Source organism: Erythrolamprus reginae, chromosome 7, assembly GCF_031021105.1.
Source record: "Erythrolamprus reginae isolate rEryReg1 chromosome 7, rEryReg1.hap1, whole genome shotgun sequence".
Taxonomy (NCBI): Eukaryota; Metazoa; Chordata; class Lepidosauria; order Squamata; family Dipsadidae; genus Erythrolamprus; species Erythrolamprus reginae.
The window spans coordinates 74,282,760-74,300,637 of NC_091956.1; the positions used below are offsets into that span (position 1 = coordinate 74,282,760).

At 38.1% G+C, this 17,878-nt stretch overlaps 1 protein-coding gene across 6 annotated transcripts in view; it reads right to left on the reverse strand.

The window, feature by feature from the left end:
• The window catches only part of ANK2 (ankyrin 2), a 207,659-nt gene that overhangs the window by 43,858 nt on the left and 145,923 nt on the right, over nt 1–17,878 (reverse strand). For 4 of the 6 annotated variants that reach the window (XM_070757867.1, XM_070757866.1, XM_070757864.1 and 1 more), the window contains exons 27-34: nt 17,465–17,619; nt 13,863–14,074; nt 10,931–11,135; nt 9,619–9,715; nt 7,468–7,696; nt 6,076–6,201; nt 3,437–3,559; nt 962–994 (exon numbers count right to left, since the gene is read on the reverse strand). In XM_070757867.1, coding sequence (XP_070613968.1) covers nt 962–994; nt 3,437–3,559; nt 6,076–6,201; nt 7,468–7,696; nt 9,619–9,715; nt 10,931–11,135; nt 13,863–14,074; nt 17,465–17,619 — 1,180 coding nt within the window. The remainder of the gene's footprint in view (nt 1–961; nt 995–3,436; nt 3,560–6,075; nt 6,202–7,467; nt 7,697–9,618; nt 9,716–10,930; nt 11,136–13,862; nt 14,075–17,464; nt 17,620–17,878) is intronic. The other 2 variants (XM_070757868.1, XM_070757865.1) reach the window with 1 other exon arrangement.

The following is a 17,878-nucleotide window of genomic DNA, read 5'->3' on the forward strand; positions in this document are numbered from 1 at the left end:
ACTACTCAAAATTTCCAGTATTGGTTTTCCAGAACTGGAAAGCACCTGCTAAAACCAACCTCTGACGCTATGTTATTAAAGTAGCTTAGCTATCTTACAGATATAAATTTTATATACTGTATTTAGATAATTTACTATTGTATTTGTGTCTCGTTTATTGGTAATATAGCTTGCTTCAAATTGGTTATGACCTATAAAGCCCTTCATGGCACCGGACCAGATTACCTCAGGGACCGCCTTCTGCCGCACGAATCCCAGCGGCCAGCTAGGTCCCACAGAGTGGGTCTTCTCTGGGCTCCGTCAACTAAACAATGCCGCTTGGCGGGACCCAGGAGAAGAGCCTTCTCTGTGGTGGCCCCGACCCTCTGGAACCAACTCCCCCCAGAGATTAGAATTGCCCCCACCCTCCTTGCCTTTCGTAAGCTACTTAAAACCCACCTCTGCCGCCAGGCATGAGGGAATTAAGACTTTTTTCTCCCCCTTGGCCGTTACAACTGTATACATGGTATGTTTGTATGTATGTTTGGTTTTTATATATTAAGGGGTTTTAATTTGCTTTTAGTATTGGATTTTATTGTATATTTTCATGATTGTTGTTAGCCGCCCCGAGTTTTCGGAGAGGGGCGGCATATAAATCCAATAAAACTTGAAACTTGAAACTTGAAATTAGCATTTAGCATTATTGCTTATAAATATGTATTTCTTTTTCTTTTTTAATTAATCTCCTCTCTCTTTCCAAAACAGAAAATGTAATAAAATAAAAATGGATCATAGAGAGTTTATAACTGGATTGATTGCAAAGGTCTTACGAAACTTGGTGAATGTCTATATGAAATAATTAATTTGAGATGGGCAATAAGTTGTTCGTACTTGACATAAAGTCACCTGGCATTCAACTGACTGCTTTTTCTCAATTTAGATCCTTATCCTAGCAATTTTAGAGCAGAATTAGCAAAGTTACCTCTTCTTCCTGTTCTTGATCTGATTCTGATTCCTTTAATCCAATATGCCATGCAAGAAAAGAAAAACAGAGCAAGGAAAGATAGGATGCAATTAAAGGAAAAGTATGATTTCTGGACACATTTAATTGGTAAGAATACACAATGAATACAATTTTTTGCACTTTCTCCTAAGAAGGAAGGAAAAGAGGACAGGAAAGTTGGTTCAGTTAAGAAAAGTGGGGATTCGAGTAAGTTCAAAGAAGAAAAGCTATTTCATTTTGGGATTTTTTATTTGATTATTTTGTATTAGAAACATAGAAGTCTGATGGCAGAAAAAGACCTCATGGTCCATCTAGTCTGCCCTTATACTATTTTCTGTATTTTATCTTAGGATGGATATATGTTTATCCCAGGCATGTTTAAATTCAGTTACTGTGGATTTATCTACCACGTCTGCTGGAAGTTTGTTCCAAGGATCTACTACTCTTTCAGTAAGATAATATTTTCTCATGTTGCTTTTGATCTTTCCCCCAACTAACTTCAGATTGTGTCCCCTTGTTTTTGTGCTCACTTTCCTATTAAAAACACTTCCCTCCTGGACCTTATTTAACCCTTTAATATATTTAAATGTTTCGATCATGTCCTCCCTTTTCCTTCTGTCCTCCAGACTATACAGATTGAGTTCATTCAGTCTTTCCTGATGCTTAAGACCTTCCGCCATTCTTGTAGCCCGTCTTTGGACCTGTTCAATTTTGTCAATATCTTTTTGTAGGTGAGGTCTCCAGAACTGAACACAGTATTATTCCAAATGTGGTCTCACCAGCATTCTATATAGCGGGATCATAATCTCCCTCTTCCTGCTTATTATACCTCTAGCTATGCAGCCAAGCATCCTACTTGCTTTCCCTACCGCCTGACTGCACTGTTCACCCATTTTGAGACTGTCAGAAATCACTACCCCTAAATCCTTTTCTTCTGAAGTATTTGCTAACACGGAACTGCCAATACAATACTCAGATTGAGGATTCCTTTTCCCCAAGTGCATTATTTTACATTTGGAAACATTAAACTGCAGTTTCCATTGCTTTGACCATTTATCTAGTAAAGCTAAATCATTTACCGTATATACTGTATTAAACTTACAACACTGTTTCTCAAATATGTCAAATATGTAGAAAAGTTTCTTAAAGATATCTTCTTAAATATAACAAGAAGAAAATGTAAGCATTAGCATAGATTTATATTTGTGTCACTAGTTAAGTTTCAAATGTTGCTATGTTTGAATTACATTGAAAGTTAGATGCATATGGTATCTCATACAATTTTCCTGTTCATGGAATTAACTATACAAGTCATCTATAAACAACATAATCCTAGAAAATAACTCAGTTAGTTTGGGACTGAGCAAGAAAGCTATAAATAAAAAATGCCAAATACCAAACCTGCTCTACAGTTTTATTTTTTTAAAGAAAAAATTGACCAGTGTTGCCCTGCTAATCAAGTTCACTATGTATGCTTTATTATCATATGAGTAAGTGATAACAATGTTGATTTTTACAAATTATTGATAAACATTAACTCATCCTAATGAACCCTTGCTTCCATATGTTGAAAGCCATCCATATACAGCAGGGGTCCCCAAACCTTTTACACAGGGGGCCAGTTCACTGTCCCTCAGACTGTTGGAGGGTCAGACTATAAAAAAAAAACCTGCGGTTTTCTTAATGCCGCCGCCTTGAGGGAGAAGGAGGAGGTGAAGTGGAGCAAGTCCCCAACTCCTTGCCGAGTTTTCTCTTTCTTTCTCTCTCTCTTCCTTTCTCTCCTTTTCTCTCTCTCTCTCTCTTTCTCTCTCACTCACTTTCTTTGTATCTCTCCCTCTTCCTTTCTCTCTCCCTCTCTATTCCTTAATTTCTCTATCTTTTTCTCTGTCCCTCTTTTTCTCTCTTGCTTTCTCTCTCTCTGTCACTCATTCTCTTTCTATCTCTCCCTCTTTCTTTCTCTCTCTCTGCTTTCTTTCTTTCTCTGTCCCTCTTTCTCTCTCTTGCTTTCTTTCTCTCTCTCACTCACTCTATCTCTCCCTCTCCCTCTCTCCCTCTCTATCTCTCCCTTTCTTTCTCTCTCTCTCTCTCTCCGCCCCCAACTCCAACGCCCGGCTCCATGTAAAATCTCGTGTGCTGCCACGGGCCGGATAAATTGCCTCAATGGGCTGCATCCAACGCCCGGGCCGTAGTTTGGGGACCGCTGAAATACAGTATATGAAGCCTTTCATTCAGTCATCATGATAACTGACATTCAAGGAAAATAGATATCCTCCGACAGGAAAGAATGTTACATATTTTAAGCACCCCAAATACGTGATATTAAATCATGGATATTTACACAACGCTATTAAGAATTTGTGAAAAGTACAAAACTACAGAGCAAGCTTAGTAGATCTTAAATTATAGTGTACAAAATGTAATGTGTGAGCAGGTTATATTTTAACTGGGGAGTACCTTTGCGTATATTGGTAATGTGATATTCAGATTGCAGATAGCTTGATGTACCAGACCTCTTGAAGATTTAGGCTCTTTCATAAATGACAGACGTCCACAAGATTCTTGTGTTGTGTCCCGAACCTAGTGCAGAAAAATAGCAGGAGTTCAAACCCAACACTCTGAACATGTCAGTACTGCATGTATCTCTTTGTTAGTGGGATATGGGCAATAATGTATTGGATTCCAAATTAATATATTAAGGAGAAAACCTAACTTGCAAAAGTTGGGTTTTAGTTGTGATATGCTGGCAAAAAATATGCCAGAAATAATGAATATTTTTCTTCCTCTCAGCAAGTATTACTGCATGTCACAGACATTGCCTGCTCAGGCAATCTCACACTACTCACAAGAGCCTACAAAACTTTTGCCAGACCCATCCTTGACTACTGCTCATCTGTCTGGAACCCATACCACATCTCAGACATCAACACCCTTGAAAACGTCCAAGGATATTTCACCAGAAGAGCCCTTCACTCCTCCACTCGAAACAGAATATCCTACGAAAATAGACTAACAATCCTGGGCCTAGAAAGCCTAGAACTACAGCGCCTAAAACACGATTTGAGTATTGCCCACAAGATCATATGCTGCAATGTCCTACCGGTCAATGACTACTTCAGCTTCAACCGCAATAACACAAGAGCACGCAACAGATTCAAACTTAATACGAACCGCTCCAAACTTGACTGTAAAAAATATGATTTCAACAACTGAGTTATCGAAGTGTGGAACTCATTACCGGACTCAATTGTGTCAACCCCTAACCCCCAACATTTCTCCCTTAGACTCTCCACGATTGACCTCTCCAGGTTCCTAAGAGGCCAGTAAGGGGCGTACATAAGTGCACTGGAGTGCCTTTCGTCCCCTGTCCAATTGTCTTTCCTTTCTTTCACCTATCTTATATATTCTCTTCCTTTCATATATCCTCTCCTCTAAATTCACTTTCACCCTCTTTTATATTATCACATGTCTATCTTTCTTCCTATGTATTTGTGTATTGGACAAATGAATGAATGAATGAATGAATGAATAAATGAATAAATAAATAAATAAAAGGTGAAATATTCAGTTGATCAAAGCATGATAAGTGGTGGAGGGCCCATCTGATGACAACTGTTAGTATGTTGTCATTTAGTGTGGTGTAGTGTGATACTTAGAATGAAAAGGTAAAAAGCACACCTATGAATGAGACCAGACACTATAGATCTGAATGAAGATAGTCTGATCTAACCCTAATAAGTAGAGAGGAGCTGCAAAAACAGGGCATAATTATAGATTTGTGGCTATACCTTCAACTCCAATTAACATATAAGAAAGACAGTAAATAAACTAGAATTGACACAGAGGCACAACAATTAGATAAACTTTTGACGAGCACAGAAAATTATTACCAAAATATATAACTATCTATTACAGTTTAACAGGAAGAAGACATAGTCTTGTATGCCGCTCCGAGTCTCCGGAGAGGGGCGGCATACAAATCCAATAAATAAATGAATGAATGAATGAATAAATAAATAAATAAATAAATAGTAAAAAGGACAATGATAGCATGGGCAAGAAAGGTGGGACGTAACATACATTTGGAACAAATTTGGAATAGAAATGATAAAATAACATAATCGGTATCCTATAAAGCAGGGGTGGACAATTAAATGTGGACTGAATATAATAATGAGTGATCAATAGAAACTAAATTGATCAGAAAGGGAAAATGACTGTGGATCAAACTGCAAAGCAAATAAATGAAAGAAAAGTTAATTGCTCAAAAAGGACTGAACAATAGAACCCTAAAGAAATTAAAACACAGAAGAGGTAACTAAAATTCTATACAAAACATTATTTGTTAGCCTCTAAATGGAATACAGTGTTCCCTCGATTTTCGCGGGGGATGCGTTCCGAGACTGCCCACGAAAGTCAAATTTCCGCCAAGTAGAGATGCGGAAGTAAATACACTATTTTTGGCTATGAACAGTATCACAAGCCTTCCCTTCACACTTTAAACCCCTAAATTGCAATTTCCCATTCCCTTAGCAACCATTTAGATTATTACTCACCATGTTTATTTATTAAAGTTTATTTAAAAAAATATTTATTAAAGGCAAAAAAAAGTTTGGCAATGACATATGACATCATCGGGCGGGAAAAACCGTAGTACAGTATAGGGAAAAAAACCCATGAAGTATTTTTTAATTAATATTTTTGAAAAACTGTGGTATAGACTTTTCACAAAATTTGAGCCCGCGAAAATCGAGGGAACACTGTATATAGACTAGGGATGTCAAACTCAAGGTCTGTGGGCCACATTCGGTGCTTAAATCTGGCCCACAGGACTGGCCTGGAAATATGAAAGGACCAGCCCGCAGTGCCCCTGCTGGCCAAAAGGGGGTTCAGCCCTCAAAGAAAGCCAGTTTGATACTCCTGATACAGACTGTTGACCTTTAAAATTTTAATTATCATGGTATTGAGGGGTTTTTTTGGTCACTTGCCTCCACCTTCTCCCAAGTAAACAACATAAACCAACACCCTATAACTTTATTACTGGTATTGAAATAAAATGAAACCAAAGTCAACATACATATTTATATCAAAATTACCTTGACAAACAATGGAAGTCTGTTTTCTTTGAAGGCATAAAAACTGAATATATGATGTTGGCCACTCTTTGTTAATGGTACTAAATTGCCAAAGCAGTCCACAAATATAGGTTTTCCTTCTAATACCTGCACATAATTAATAACAAAATAAAATGTTCATGCATTTTGTTCTTGTATTTATTTTTGCTAAGTTAGGACATATTGTATTGTAAGCCTTATTTTTTTTTTAAACATTACTAATATAAAGAAAAAGATTTCCCCTGTCTCAGTTGAGTTCAACTCTAGGTAGAGATACACTATTTCTTAGCTGATGGAACCAGTGTTCAAAGATACTTTCGAGGTCATATGTCCAGCATGACTATGCGCCAACATGCAGGAACTCAGCCCATTGCAATTATAAATAAACAGCAGCAGCAAATATGGATTAAAATGTATGAAAGAGATTCTAAATATATACAAATACATTATTATTTCCAGACAATCAACATTTCTTAGTAATTAAATAAAACATTACATATATGCAATATGTCCGCAATCCAATGTAAAATGCTGAAATGTTTTAGGAAATTGTGTTTTTCCTCCCAATTTTTTACACAGTTTATCGATAAAAATCTTAGATATAAATATCAGAGCAAGGAGAAAATAATTTAAATCTGATTAAATCAAATGTAAACAGAATATCATAAATATCAATAAGTTTTGTGCCTATAACTGATCCCATATTTGATCGTGCTATTAATTGAGACAATAGTTTGTTTGTTTGTTTGTTTGTTTGTTTGTTTGTTTGTTTGTATTATAAGCAAATTGCTGATAAAATATTTTATAAAATAAAATATACCATAAAGTGGTTTCTATATCTTCTTTGTGTTCTCTTATTTTAAAAGAACAAAAACAACTTTTTAATGTATTTAATTGTAATACTTATTATTTTTAATATAGTCTAAATTTTGGTATTTTGAACCCAAATCATACTACCAATACAATATCTACTCAATCTGAATAAAAATATGAATTTTAAGAAAGAGTGGTATATACAGTTATGTATAAGGACATTTAATTTGAAAATGCTGTTTTGCAACAAATATCCATTTCATTACACTTTTCCCATTTAACATTTATTGTTCTATTTATGTTTACAGTATGTTTCATCTCAGAACAAATTAAGCTACAGGATTGTAGCTGTTTTTGTAAAGAAAACAGCATAAATGAAAAAGTTTTATCCCTTCCATCATGCTGTGATTTTGAATTAATGAATTAAATATCATATTTTTAATATATCACCTAGGTTCTTTAAAATAATGAGATATTTCTCCCTTGCTCTATGTTTTTAAGTGATAATAGAATGGAAACAATTGTTTAAAACTATAATATAAATAAAAATAAAAATAATACCTCTACATCCCTGCTTCGAGCAACTTCAGCAAAGTTTTCTTGCTGTTCGAGTGTTTTATCCACTTTATCATCTGTCATGCAGAAACATCTTAGTCGAGCTTCTATGGGATCATGAGATTTGGCAAACACTACAAATTTGGCCATGTAAGGTACACATATAATTTCTCTATATACTTGGGAAGCAAATGCTACAGATTCCTGTATTTGTCGACAATCTATCAACCAAAATCTGAAAGTAAACATATTAAATTATTACCCAAAAAAATCTAAGAGGTGGGGGGGACAATAATAAATGTTATGAAACTTCTAAAACACTAGGAACTAGCACTGATTTCAAATACCTGGTTTAAAAGATAAATTAAAATATTTACTATATTATATATTACATACAATATTATATATTTCAATTATAATTCAGATTTGACAGTAATTGAACTGGACTTTGATGTCAGGGTTGGATCAGGACTGAAATATATCTGACTATATTATATAGTCAGGATCATAGAATGTCTTTACTGACACTTGTACCCAAAGTCTGAACAAGCGCTGCCCCAATACATTATACCTTTGTTTTTTTTACCATTCTATCTCTTGCAATTATTTATTTATTATTATTTGTTAATTAAATTGATATGCAACCCATCTTACTCCCAAACCATTCTTTTGTTCTCCTCTTTCTGAATACTTCATCGCTATTCTAAAAGAAAGAAAAGAAAATCCTTATCATAAGGCTCAATTTTTAAAACAGAGCCGGGGTGGCGCAGCAGGTAGAGTGCTGTACTGCAGGCCACTGAAGCTGACTGTAGATCTGAAGGTCAGCAGTTCAAATCTCATCACCGGCTCAAGGTTGACTCAGCCTTCCATCCTTCCGAGGTGGGTAAAGTGAGGATCCGGATTGTGGGTGGCTTTGTTAAAAAGTGCTATTGCTAACATGTTGTAAGCCGCCCTGAGTCTAAGGAGAAGGGCGGCATAAAAATTGAATAAATAAATAAATAAAATAGGGCCACATTCCAATGCTTTAGAACAGGGGTGTCAAATTCAATTTTATTGAGGGCCAAATCGGGGTTGTGTTTGACTTTGGGCGCTCAGAATAGCCAGTTCGATGTCACTTGTGTCGGGGTGGCCCAAGCGCTGTGCTAGGGAAAACCGGTTCCCGAGCTCCATTTTTGGCTGCAACGACCTCCTGCAACCATTTGCAGTGAAAATGGAGCTCAGGAGGACAGGAGCACTGCGGTCCAGTCCTTTCTTTTTTCCAGGGTAGCCCCCCATATAACCCTTTCCTTAGAACAGTGTTTTTCGAACAGTGTTTTTCAACCAGTGTGCCGCGAGACATGGTCAGGTGTGCCGCAAAGCTCAGAGAGAGAAAAAAAACGAGAGAGAGAGAGAAAGAAAGAGCAAGAGAGAGAGAAAGCAAGCAAGGGAGAGAGAGAAAGAAAACAAGAGAGAAAGTGAGAAAGAAAGCAAGAGAGAGAAAAAAGCAAGAGAGAGAGAGAGGAAGGGTAGGTGGGAGAGAGAAAGACATAGAGGGAGGTAGGGAGGGAGAGAGAAAGAGAGCAAAAAAGAGGAAAGAAGGAAGAGAGAAAGAAAGAGGGATGGAGAGAGAGAGAAAAAAAGAGGAAGGGAGAGAGAGAAGGAGGGAGGGAAAGAGAAATAGAGCGAAAGGGAGGAAGAGAGAGAGAATATTTTTGTCCAAACTTTTTTTAGCCAACCCCCATCCCAACCCCACTCAATGTGCCCCATGGTTTTGTAAATGTAAAAAATGTGCCGCGGCTCAAAAAAGGTTGAAAATCACTGCCTTAGAACACCAGTTCAGTCTATGGAATCCTAAGGAAACAGTTGTTTAGAATTCTATCATAGGAGCAGCTAGCATAGAACAGTAAGTTTACTTGCAGTGTTGGCATTAGGTTTATTTATTTAGTACAGCTGTTGTGGTTAGGACTGGCCCAGCTCCTGCTCCAAGGAATGTGGAGGTGGATGTGGGGGAAACATCCACATGCCGCAGGCCTGTTTTGCTCCCGATGGAATCTGCCGACAAAGCTTCCTCTGACCAAGGAAGTGTGAGTGACAGGGAAGAGGGGAGTTTGGCAGACAGCCCAGGAGGAGATCAATCATCTGAAATCCTTTTTATAGTTTTATTATTGGTTACTGTACCTGGCAGATACATTTGTGGTGAAGGAGACACAATCATTTACGTATGTTAATGGTGTTGTTCCTGTTATGTCTTCCCATTGAGCAGGTGTTGTTCCACCTGAAAAACAATAGGGATAAACAGTAAGCATGCCTACAAAATTGTAAAATTGAATGTATAAAATTACTTTTAGTTAAATTCTCAATCATCCAAAGTCTGACCTAAGAGTATACCTAAGATTTTTTTCATCATTAAAATTAATTCTGATATTTGAAAGTACGATAGTTAAATGAGTAATACAGTGATCTCTCGGTTAGCACGGGGGTTACGTTCCAAGACCTCCCGCGCTAACCGATTTCCGCGTTATATTGGATGCGGAAGTAAAACCACCATCTGCGCATGTGCGCCATTTTTTTCATGGCCGCACATGCGCAGATGGTGGAGTTTGCGTGTGGGCGGCGGGGAAGACCAAGGGAAGATTCCTTCAGCCGCCCAACAGCTGATCTGCTCCGCAGCGCGGAAGCAGCGAGGAGCCGAAGATGGGGTAAAGGCAAAGGGGAAACCCCATCTTCGGCTCCTCGCTGCTGCCGCACTGCGGAGCGGATCAGGTGTTGGGCGGCTGAAGGAACCTTCCCTTGGTCTTCCCGCCAGATCACTTGCCGCTTGCCGCTTGCCAGTCCACACACGCCCCCCTGGATGAGCGGCCCCGCATGGCCCCAGCGCCGGACTCCGTTGCCGGCGGGAGGAAAGCGAATGCCACGGGGCTGGGCTCGGCTCCCCCCTCGGCTTCCCCCCTTACCAGCCCCGCCGCGGAAGGCTCCATTCTGTTCCCTGCCGGCCCGATTGAGCGGCCGGCGGTCTCCATTCAGGGAACAGACGTCCACCCCCTCCTCGGAGTTCCCGGCACCCAGCGTCCCCACGCCGCCTCCACCTCCCGGTAATGCGCCCGACCTCTGCCTCTCTCTTTCTCTCTCATATACCACGCCGGCAACAGGGAGAGAAAGAGAGAGAGAACTAGCGTGGACTTATTTTTTATTTTTTAATATTTTATTTTTTTAATTTTTTATTTTTTATTTTTTAATTAATATTTTTTGAAAAACCGCGTTGCAGCATTTCGCGCTAATCGAGAACGCGCAAATCGAGGGATCACTGTATAGATGTTTGGTTAGACAATGTGTATTGTCACTGTGTAAACCAATGCTCTTAAACTATGCTCTATGGAGGTTAGTTGACATAATTTTGTAACAGGGATTCTGTGAAAATTTTAATGATGTAAAGCACCAAGATTTTATTTCAGCATCGTGTATAAAATTGCATATACATATGAAATCTTACCTGTTATGCTGCATAGTAGTCTTAGAGTAGGAGTCTCACCTCCATAACCATTTATCATCATATCACTGGAAGCTTTGGGAACAGGAATGGTCATAGTTATTGGCTTATGGAATTTTCTTCGTCTAGGTTCCAATGTAACAATAGGACTGAATGTGGCTTTGTTGCCTAAAATTTTCTTTATAAGTTCATTGTGCATAGGTTGAGCCTATTCAAAGATATGGAGAAAAAAATATTAATTAAATTTTTTTGAATAAACTACAATAATAAACTTTGTCTTAGGTGGAGATGATTTCTCTTGATTTGCTGCAAACTGATGTCTTCTGTTAATTAATTAATTAATTAATTAATTAATTTATTTATTAGATTTGTATGCCGCCCCTTTCCGTAGACTCGGGGCGGCTCACAACACAATAAAAACAGTTCATGACAAATCTAATAATTTACAATTTAAAATATTTTAAAAACCCCATTATTTAGCAGACATACATACAAGCATACCATACATAAATTGTATAGGCCCAGGGGAGATATTTCAGTTCCCCCATGCCTGACGACAAAGGTGGGTTTTAAGGAGTTTACGAAAGGCAAGGAGGGTAGGGGCAGTTCTAATCTCTGGGGGGAGCTGGTTCCAGAGAGTCGGGGCCGCCACAGAGAAGGCTCTTCCCCTGGGGGACGCCAACCGACATTGTTTAGTTGACGGGACGCGGAGAAGGCGCACTCTGTGGGACCTAATCGGTCGCTGGGATTTGTGCGGCAGAATACTTTCTTTCTTACTTGTTGGCCATGAGGTCACTCCTAGGAATGACCATGTACCAAAACTCTGAAGTATTAAGATTTCACAGAATTCTCAAGAAAAAAATAACTATGACAATTCTTTGAAAAATCCTGCAATCCATTTGAATTATGATGGGATAAATTCACTTATCTCTAGCCATTAGATAAGTGCAAACTATCTTCATGTTCTTACATTATTTGCTGAAAATGATAAAATTATAACAAAGTCCTTTTATCTTTTGTATATAGAATTCTTCCAGTGAACAATTTAATTCTTTTGGATTATTTGTGAATTAATTTATGGCATGATCATAAACTTTATAGACAAAACTGGGACAAATGAACCTAAATTATTGCTCATAATTCAATTCGACACTCAGGAATCTTAGTAAATTTAATTAGACTCACCCCATAAAAAGTGGGCCAGTTATTAGCCCAAATGTTTAAAAAAGAGACACGCAGCTTTTATACATTACTCATGCACAGATACATACATTCTATATATATGGCCATTAGTTTTAAACATTTGCTGTAAATGCAAAATAATAATCTTATATACAACAATGAATACATTACTGTTTGTTGTACATCTTGGCTATAAAATCTAGATGATTGTTATTAGTCCTTGTTAGATTTTTCTCACTAAATTTTGGACATATATAACCTACTAAAAGTTATTACTGAAGTAAAACCTATGCTGTAGTATTATGTTTTGTTTTTCTTCCAAATTCAGGATAACACTAAAGCTCAAAACATATTACAAAAAAGGAAAAAAAGGGCACAATAGCAAAAGACGACTAAAAAAAAATCTGGAGAGTTACTAGATGGCAGGAAATATATCTTGGGGTGATTAATCTAGATTTTTGCCATCATGATCTGATAGCATAAAAAGGTTTACCAGGTAATTAATTTCATAGTAAGTTTTTACAAAAAGCACTAGATAAAATTTTAATATTTGTGTGCTATGGAGGGAAAGGAAAAAAGTAATACTTTTTCACAAGGTCCTGAATATTTGGTTTTGCCAACAGACCTTGGGAACCCAGAGTGGAATGGAGCCTAAGAAGGAGCAGTTATTGTTTTATTGTCTTTTTATATTGATTTTTTTCACTGAAACCTGAGTGGGTGGCCATATACATTTAATCAACCAACCAACCAATCTTATAAGAACTATTTTAATGTGCTTCTTAAAAAGGACTATTTATTTAAATAAATGGTTTGAATGCATTATCAGTTTTAGATACCATTATGGAAAAATTTCATTCCAACTTTTGCTAGAAATTTTGAATATATAACTTAGTTAATACTTTACAAAATATAATGGCACCAGTTTCCTGCCAGTGGAATTGGAATTCAGGAGACATAAAGACAAAAAGAAAAAAAACACCATAGAGGAATGATAATGAAATGGAATTACAGAAAACTACTCTTATCCTGAACAGAATATTGGCTTCAAGAATTATAATACAGTGATACCTCGTCTTATTAACTTAATTGGTTCTGGGAGGAGGTTTGTAAGGTGAAAAGTTTGTAAGACGAAACAATATTTCCCATAGGAATCAATGGAAAAGCGATTAATGCATGCAAGCCCAAAACTCACCCCTTTTGCCAGCCGAAGCGCCCGTTTTTGCGCTGCTGGGATTCTCCTGAGGCTCCCCTCTATGGGAAATTCCATCTCCGAACTTCCATGTTTTTGTGATGCTGCAGGGGAATCCCAGCAGCGCAAAAACGGGTGCTTTGCTGGCAACGGAAGTCCGGAGGTGGGGTTTCCAGTGAGGGGAGCCTCAGCGAAATTGCAGCATCACAAAAACACGGAAGTCCTCGAAACCCCACCTCTGGACTTCCGTTGCCAGCAAAGCGCCTGTTTTTGCGCTGCTGGGATTCCCCTGCAGCATTGCAAAAACACGAAAGTCTGGGGGGGGGTGTTTCCCATGGAGGGGAGCCCAGGGGAATCCCAGCAGTGCAAAAATGGGCGCTTCGCTGGCAACAGAAGTCCGGAGGCGGGGCATCCCAGTGGCAGCGGCTTGGGTTTGTAAGGTGAAAATAGTTTGGAAGAAGAGGCAAAAAAAATCTTAAACCCCGGGTTTGTATCTCGAAAAGTTTGTATGACGAGGGGTTTGTAAGACGAGGTATCACTGTATTTTGATTTGTTTTCTCATACCTGAAGACCAACACGAATTCTCTTAGTTAATGCTCCCTCAGGAAAGACGGCTTGCACTTGTGGTACTACAGTACTGCTTAGTACACCACCTTCAGGTCCAATAAGATTACTATCTTGTTTAATTCGAGATACCACTGCAAAATACTGTGGGAAGTCTCGGGTGATAATACGGCAAATACGCTTCTTCTCCAGTTCTTCTGGGGTGTCCAGCACTGGGTGAAAAGAGCAAAAATTACTTCAAATAGTAAACACTAGAATTGTTAAAAGAAAGACTTTACATTTATACTCTTAATGTAGGGGTGGGGAATAATGGTCCTATTATGACTTTTGGACTTCAACTCCCAGAATTCCTGAGCCATTTTTTTTTTCTTTTCAGGATCATACAGAACCTAGACAAAATATGTTCATCATAATAACCACCAGAGAAATGCTGTATTTTTCCAAGGTCAAACTGCCTTTCAAGATAATTTTCAAAGCTTGCATAGACCTTGCACACCCTATTACTAATTGTGCTTCTAATTCTAATAGGTGAAGTCAGAATAATTTTCTTACAATTTGCTCTCAGTAGATTTAGGTTTTGAATTTCAATCAACAGAGCAATTCAATAGTTGCTGCTTACAAAATGTTGCAACAGTTCCATTTAAAATCGGATTATGGATTATCTCATCCATATATCCACATAGCGCACCATTGTGTCTACCGTCCCTGTCCTATTGTCTTTTTTTGTTACTTTTTATCATTACTTATTTAATGTTTAATATGTACAAATTATCACCCTATAATTGTTTGAGAAATAAATAAATAAATAAAATATTCAAGTTCATATTGGGTCTGTGATTAGGTCTATACTGATGCATACCAAGCACCACATTTTGGGCAACAAAATGTCTCTAGTTTCAGACAAAAAAAAATGAGACAACTCTACCAGGATTACTAAGAATATTCACTGGCATATTTCAATGCCCCTTTGAGACAGGAGTTGGTATATTCCAATGACTCTCTGCCTAATTGATTTGCTCTGACTGATGAAGCTACGAAATCTCTCAAACTAACAAGAAGAATTAATCAGATGCAATGATTCAACCTTCCACCTGGATTACTGAGAAACTTCAGAGATGCTATGTAATATGTTTAGGGGAGCCGGGTCTGGTATGGAACGTGAATTTCATCATAGATTTCATATTTGTTTTACATTGCTTTAACTAATGCGAATTTCATCAAAATAGTTTTATATAAAATTATTATTATTATTATTTATTGGATTTGTATGCCGCCCCTCTCCTCAGTAAACTAAATACTAGTTTAAATATGTTAACTAAACTATCCATAGTACACAATCTAAGTTACTCCTAAATTCTAATTTATAATGGATAAAAACTCCAAGTTCCATACACTATTTACAGACAATTAGTTTTCAGCACTCTTCATCTAGCTGACTTCATGAACAGGAAAAGATCTTGTGAATAGTAAAATTGGAGACTACTAGGATATCCCTGGATTGGGAAATCAAAATCATCCCCAACTACATTTATATGCATTTATAAGCCACTAGACAACCTGTGCCCCACTGGGTCATTGTTTCAGAGATATTTCCTATTTGAAAACTTCTTTAAAAATTAGTATTTTAGTATTCAGAGGTGTACTTTCAGTATTCAGAGGTGTTCTTTCTTAAAAGTAGCCCAGGTTGAATATAAATTTTTTATATGATTTTTATTTGTAACATTTGCCAAATTTAAATTTTACAGGACTCCTGAATTCCAGAATCTGGATGCATTCTGTAAGGTAGTTCATTAGAGGTACAGTAATTTGTTTGAAAAGGTTTTGCTCCATGATCAATAATGGGCTGCTGCCTCCCCAGGAGGTGGGGGAACGCAGTGGGGGTAATAATTTTATGCACTCTTTATTGAATACTTAATAGATTTTTATTGCGCTTCCTTGTCTAGTACCTTACTCCGAGTCTACGGAGAGGGGCGGCATACAAATCAAATCAAATCAAATCAAATCAACAAACAAACAAATAAAATAAAATAAAATAAAATAAAATAATAAATAAAATAAATAAAATAAATAAAATAAATAAAATAAATAAAATAAGTAAAATAAGTAAAATAAGTAAAATAAGTAAAATAAGTAAAATAAGTAAAATAAATAAAATAAATAAATGAGCCTTAATTATTTTTAAAATAGGAAATAATTAAATAGTATGTTTTTACCCATAAATTCTTTCATCATTTTAATCATTATGTAGAACTGAACTTTTAGAGCAAAATTGAGCTACTTGCCTAATCTGTTATCATACTGAACCTTATGGGTTCAGTACAAAACCTTAAAATGTTATTGTGCTCCTCAACAAATAATGCTGTCTATCCCTTGTCCTTTGTGTGGCTATTTAAATAATGTGACTTAATCAACTGAAAAATAATCCAAGCACCTATTTGAAAACTTATCTTGGTCGGTAAGCCACTCCCACCCGGTCACATGGCCTTTTCGCACCCCCAGTCACAAGATTGTCAAGCCACTCCCACCTGGTCACATGGCTGGCAAGCCTTCCTATCCGATCACATGACCATCAAGACACACCCACAAAATAATCCACGTCCACAGTGTGGCAGTAAAAATTTTGGCAGCCCATCAATGTACATGATGCACCATTCCGTCCAGTTAAAAGTTACAGACATGAGAGTTTTAGTTAGATAAGGAACTTCATTACTGGAATTCGATTCGTATCGCATTTTTCTCTCTTTCTGAAAATATGTTAACGTTCTACTACCCTGTTTCCCCGATAGTAAGACACCCCCGATTGTAAGACGTATCGGGGGTTTCAGGGGGGTCGGCTAATATAAGCCGTACCCCGAAAGTAAGACATATGTCTTACTTTTGGGGAAACACGGGGGTATTGCCGGGCGGGGGAGCCCGATGACGTCGCTTCCAAGCTCCCCGCGCGCCCTTCGCCTCGCCGCGGCGCCACCGCCTCTTCCCCGGCTTGGCAAAGCGAAGGACGTCGCTGGTCCGAAGTGAGTCGAGCGGGCGGCGGCTTGCAGCGAAGGCGCTCGTCCCAGCAACCGAGTCTGCAAGTGGCCAGCAAGGCTCGGCTGCAAGTGGCCAGCAAGGCCGACCAGCTCTGAGGCGAGCGGCCGGAGCTGCACCCTCCTTCACCCATCTCCTTTCCGGCAAGCAGGTGGGGCTGCCCAACTGTGCAGAGCGGCTCCTCCCCTCCAGACACACGCTTCCCCGAAACGCGTCTGTGGGTCCACGTGTGCACGCCGCTTGGAGCCCTGAGGTTGAACTTTGAAAAGGGCTCACGAGGCTCCTGTCCCGCGGCTGCCCTTCTGGACTCTGGGGAGATGCCTTCGGGAACGCGACCCTTTCAATTTTTTTCCAATGTAAGACATACCCCGAAAGTAAGACGTAGTGGGGCTTTTGGGGGTAAAAAGAAAGTAAGACACTGTCTTACTTTCGGGGAAACACGGTATATAACTATTCTCATTATTTTGAGCATATAAATAGTTTACAGTAACTATAAGGCAAATTGGAATTTCTATTCCTTCTAGCTAAGTTAGCATAAGATTGCTACTTCGATTTGTTTTTATTGTATCTTGTACCTTCATCCATTCCGTTTAGTATTTCATTCAACTCATCTTCCGTAAATTCACAGAAATGTTCTTTCCAGTTGTCCCCATTCTCACTGCGCAAAATCACCAGCTCTCTTTCTTTACCACGTAATGCCGCAAAGTGAGGAATTTCAACAATCACAGGCCTATTGTAGCAACACATCATGTTAAAAGATTGTGACAATAAAGAAACAAACAGATAGTTTTGTTTAAAGCCTGTAACAAAAAGACCTGGAACTCTGCCAGCTTCTTTGTTATTCCTTGCTGTGGTTGTGAATAGTATCTTTATACTGTAGCTAAGGAACAGTGAGTGTCTAGTTTTATTCTATATAAATAGAACCTTACCAAAGACACATATATGATTTTTTTTTTAAAAAAAAACACTGTTAAATTCCATAAAATTGA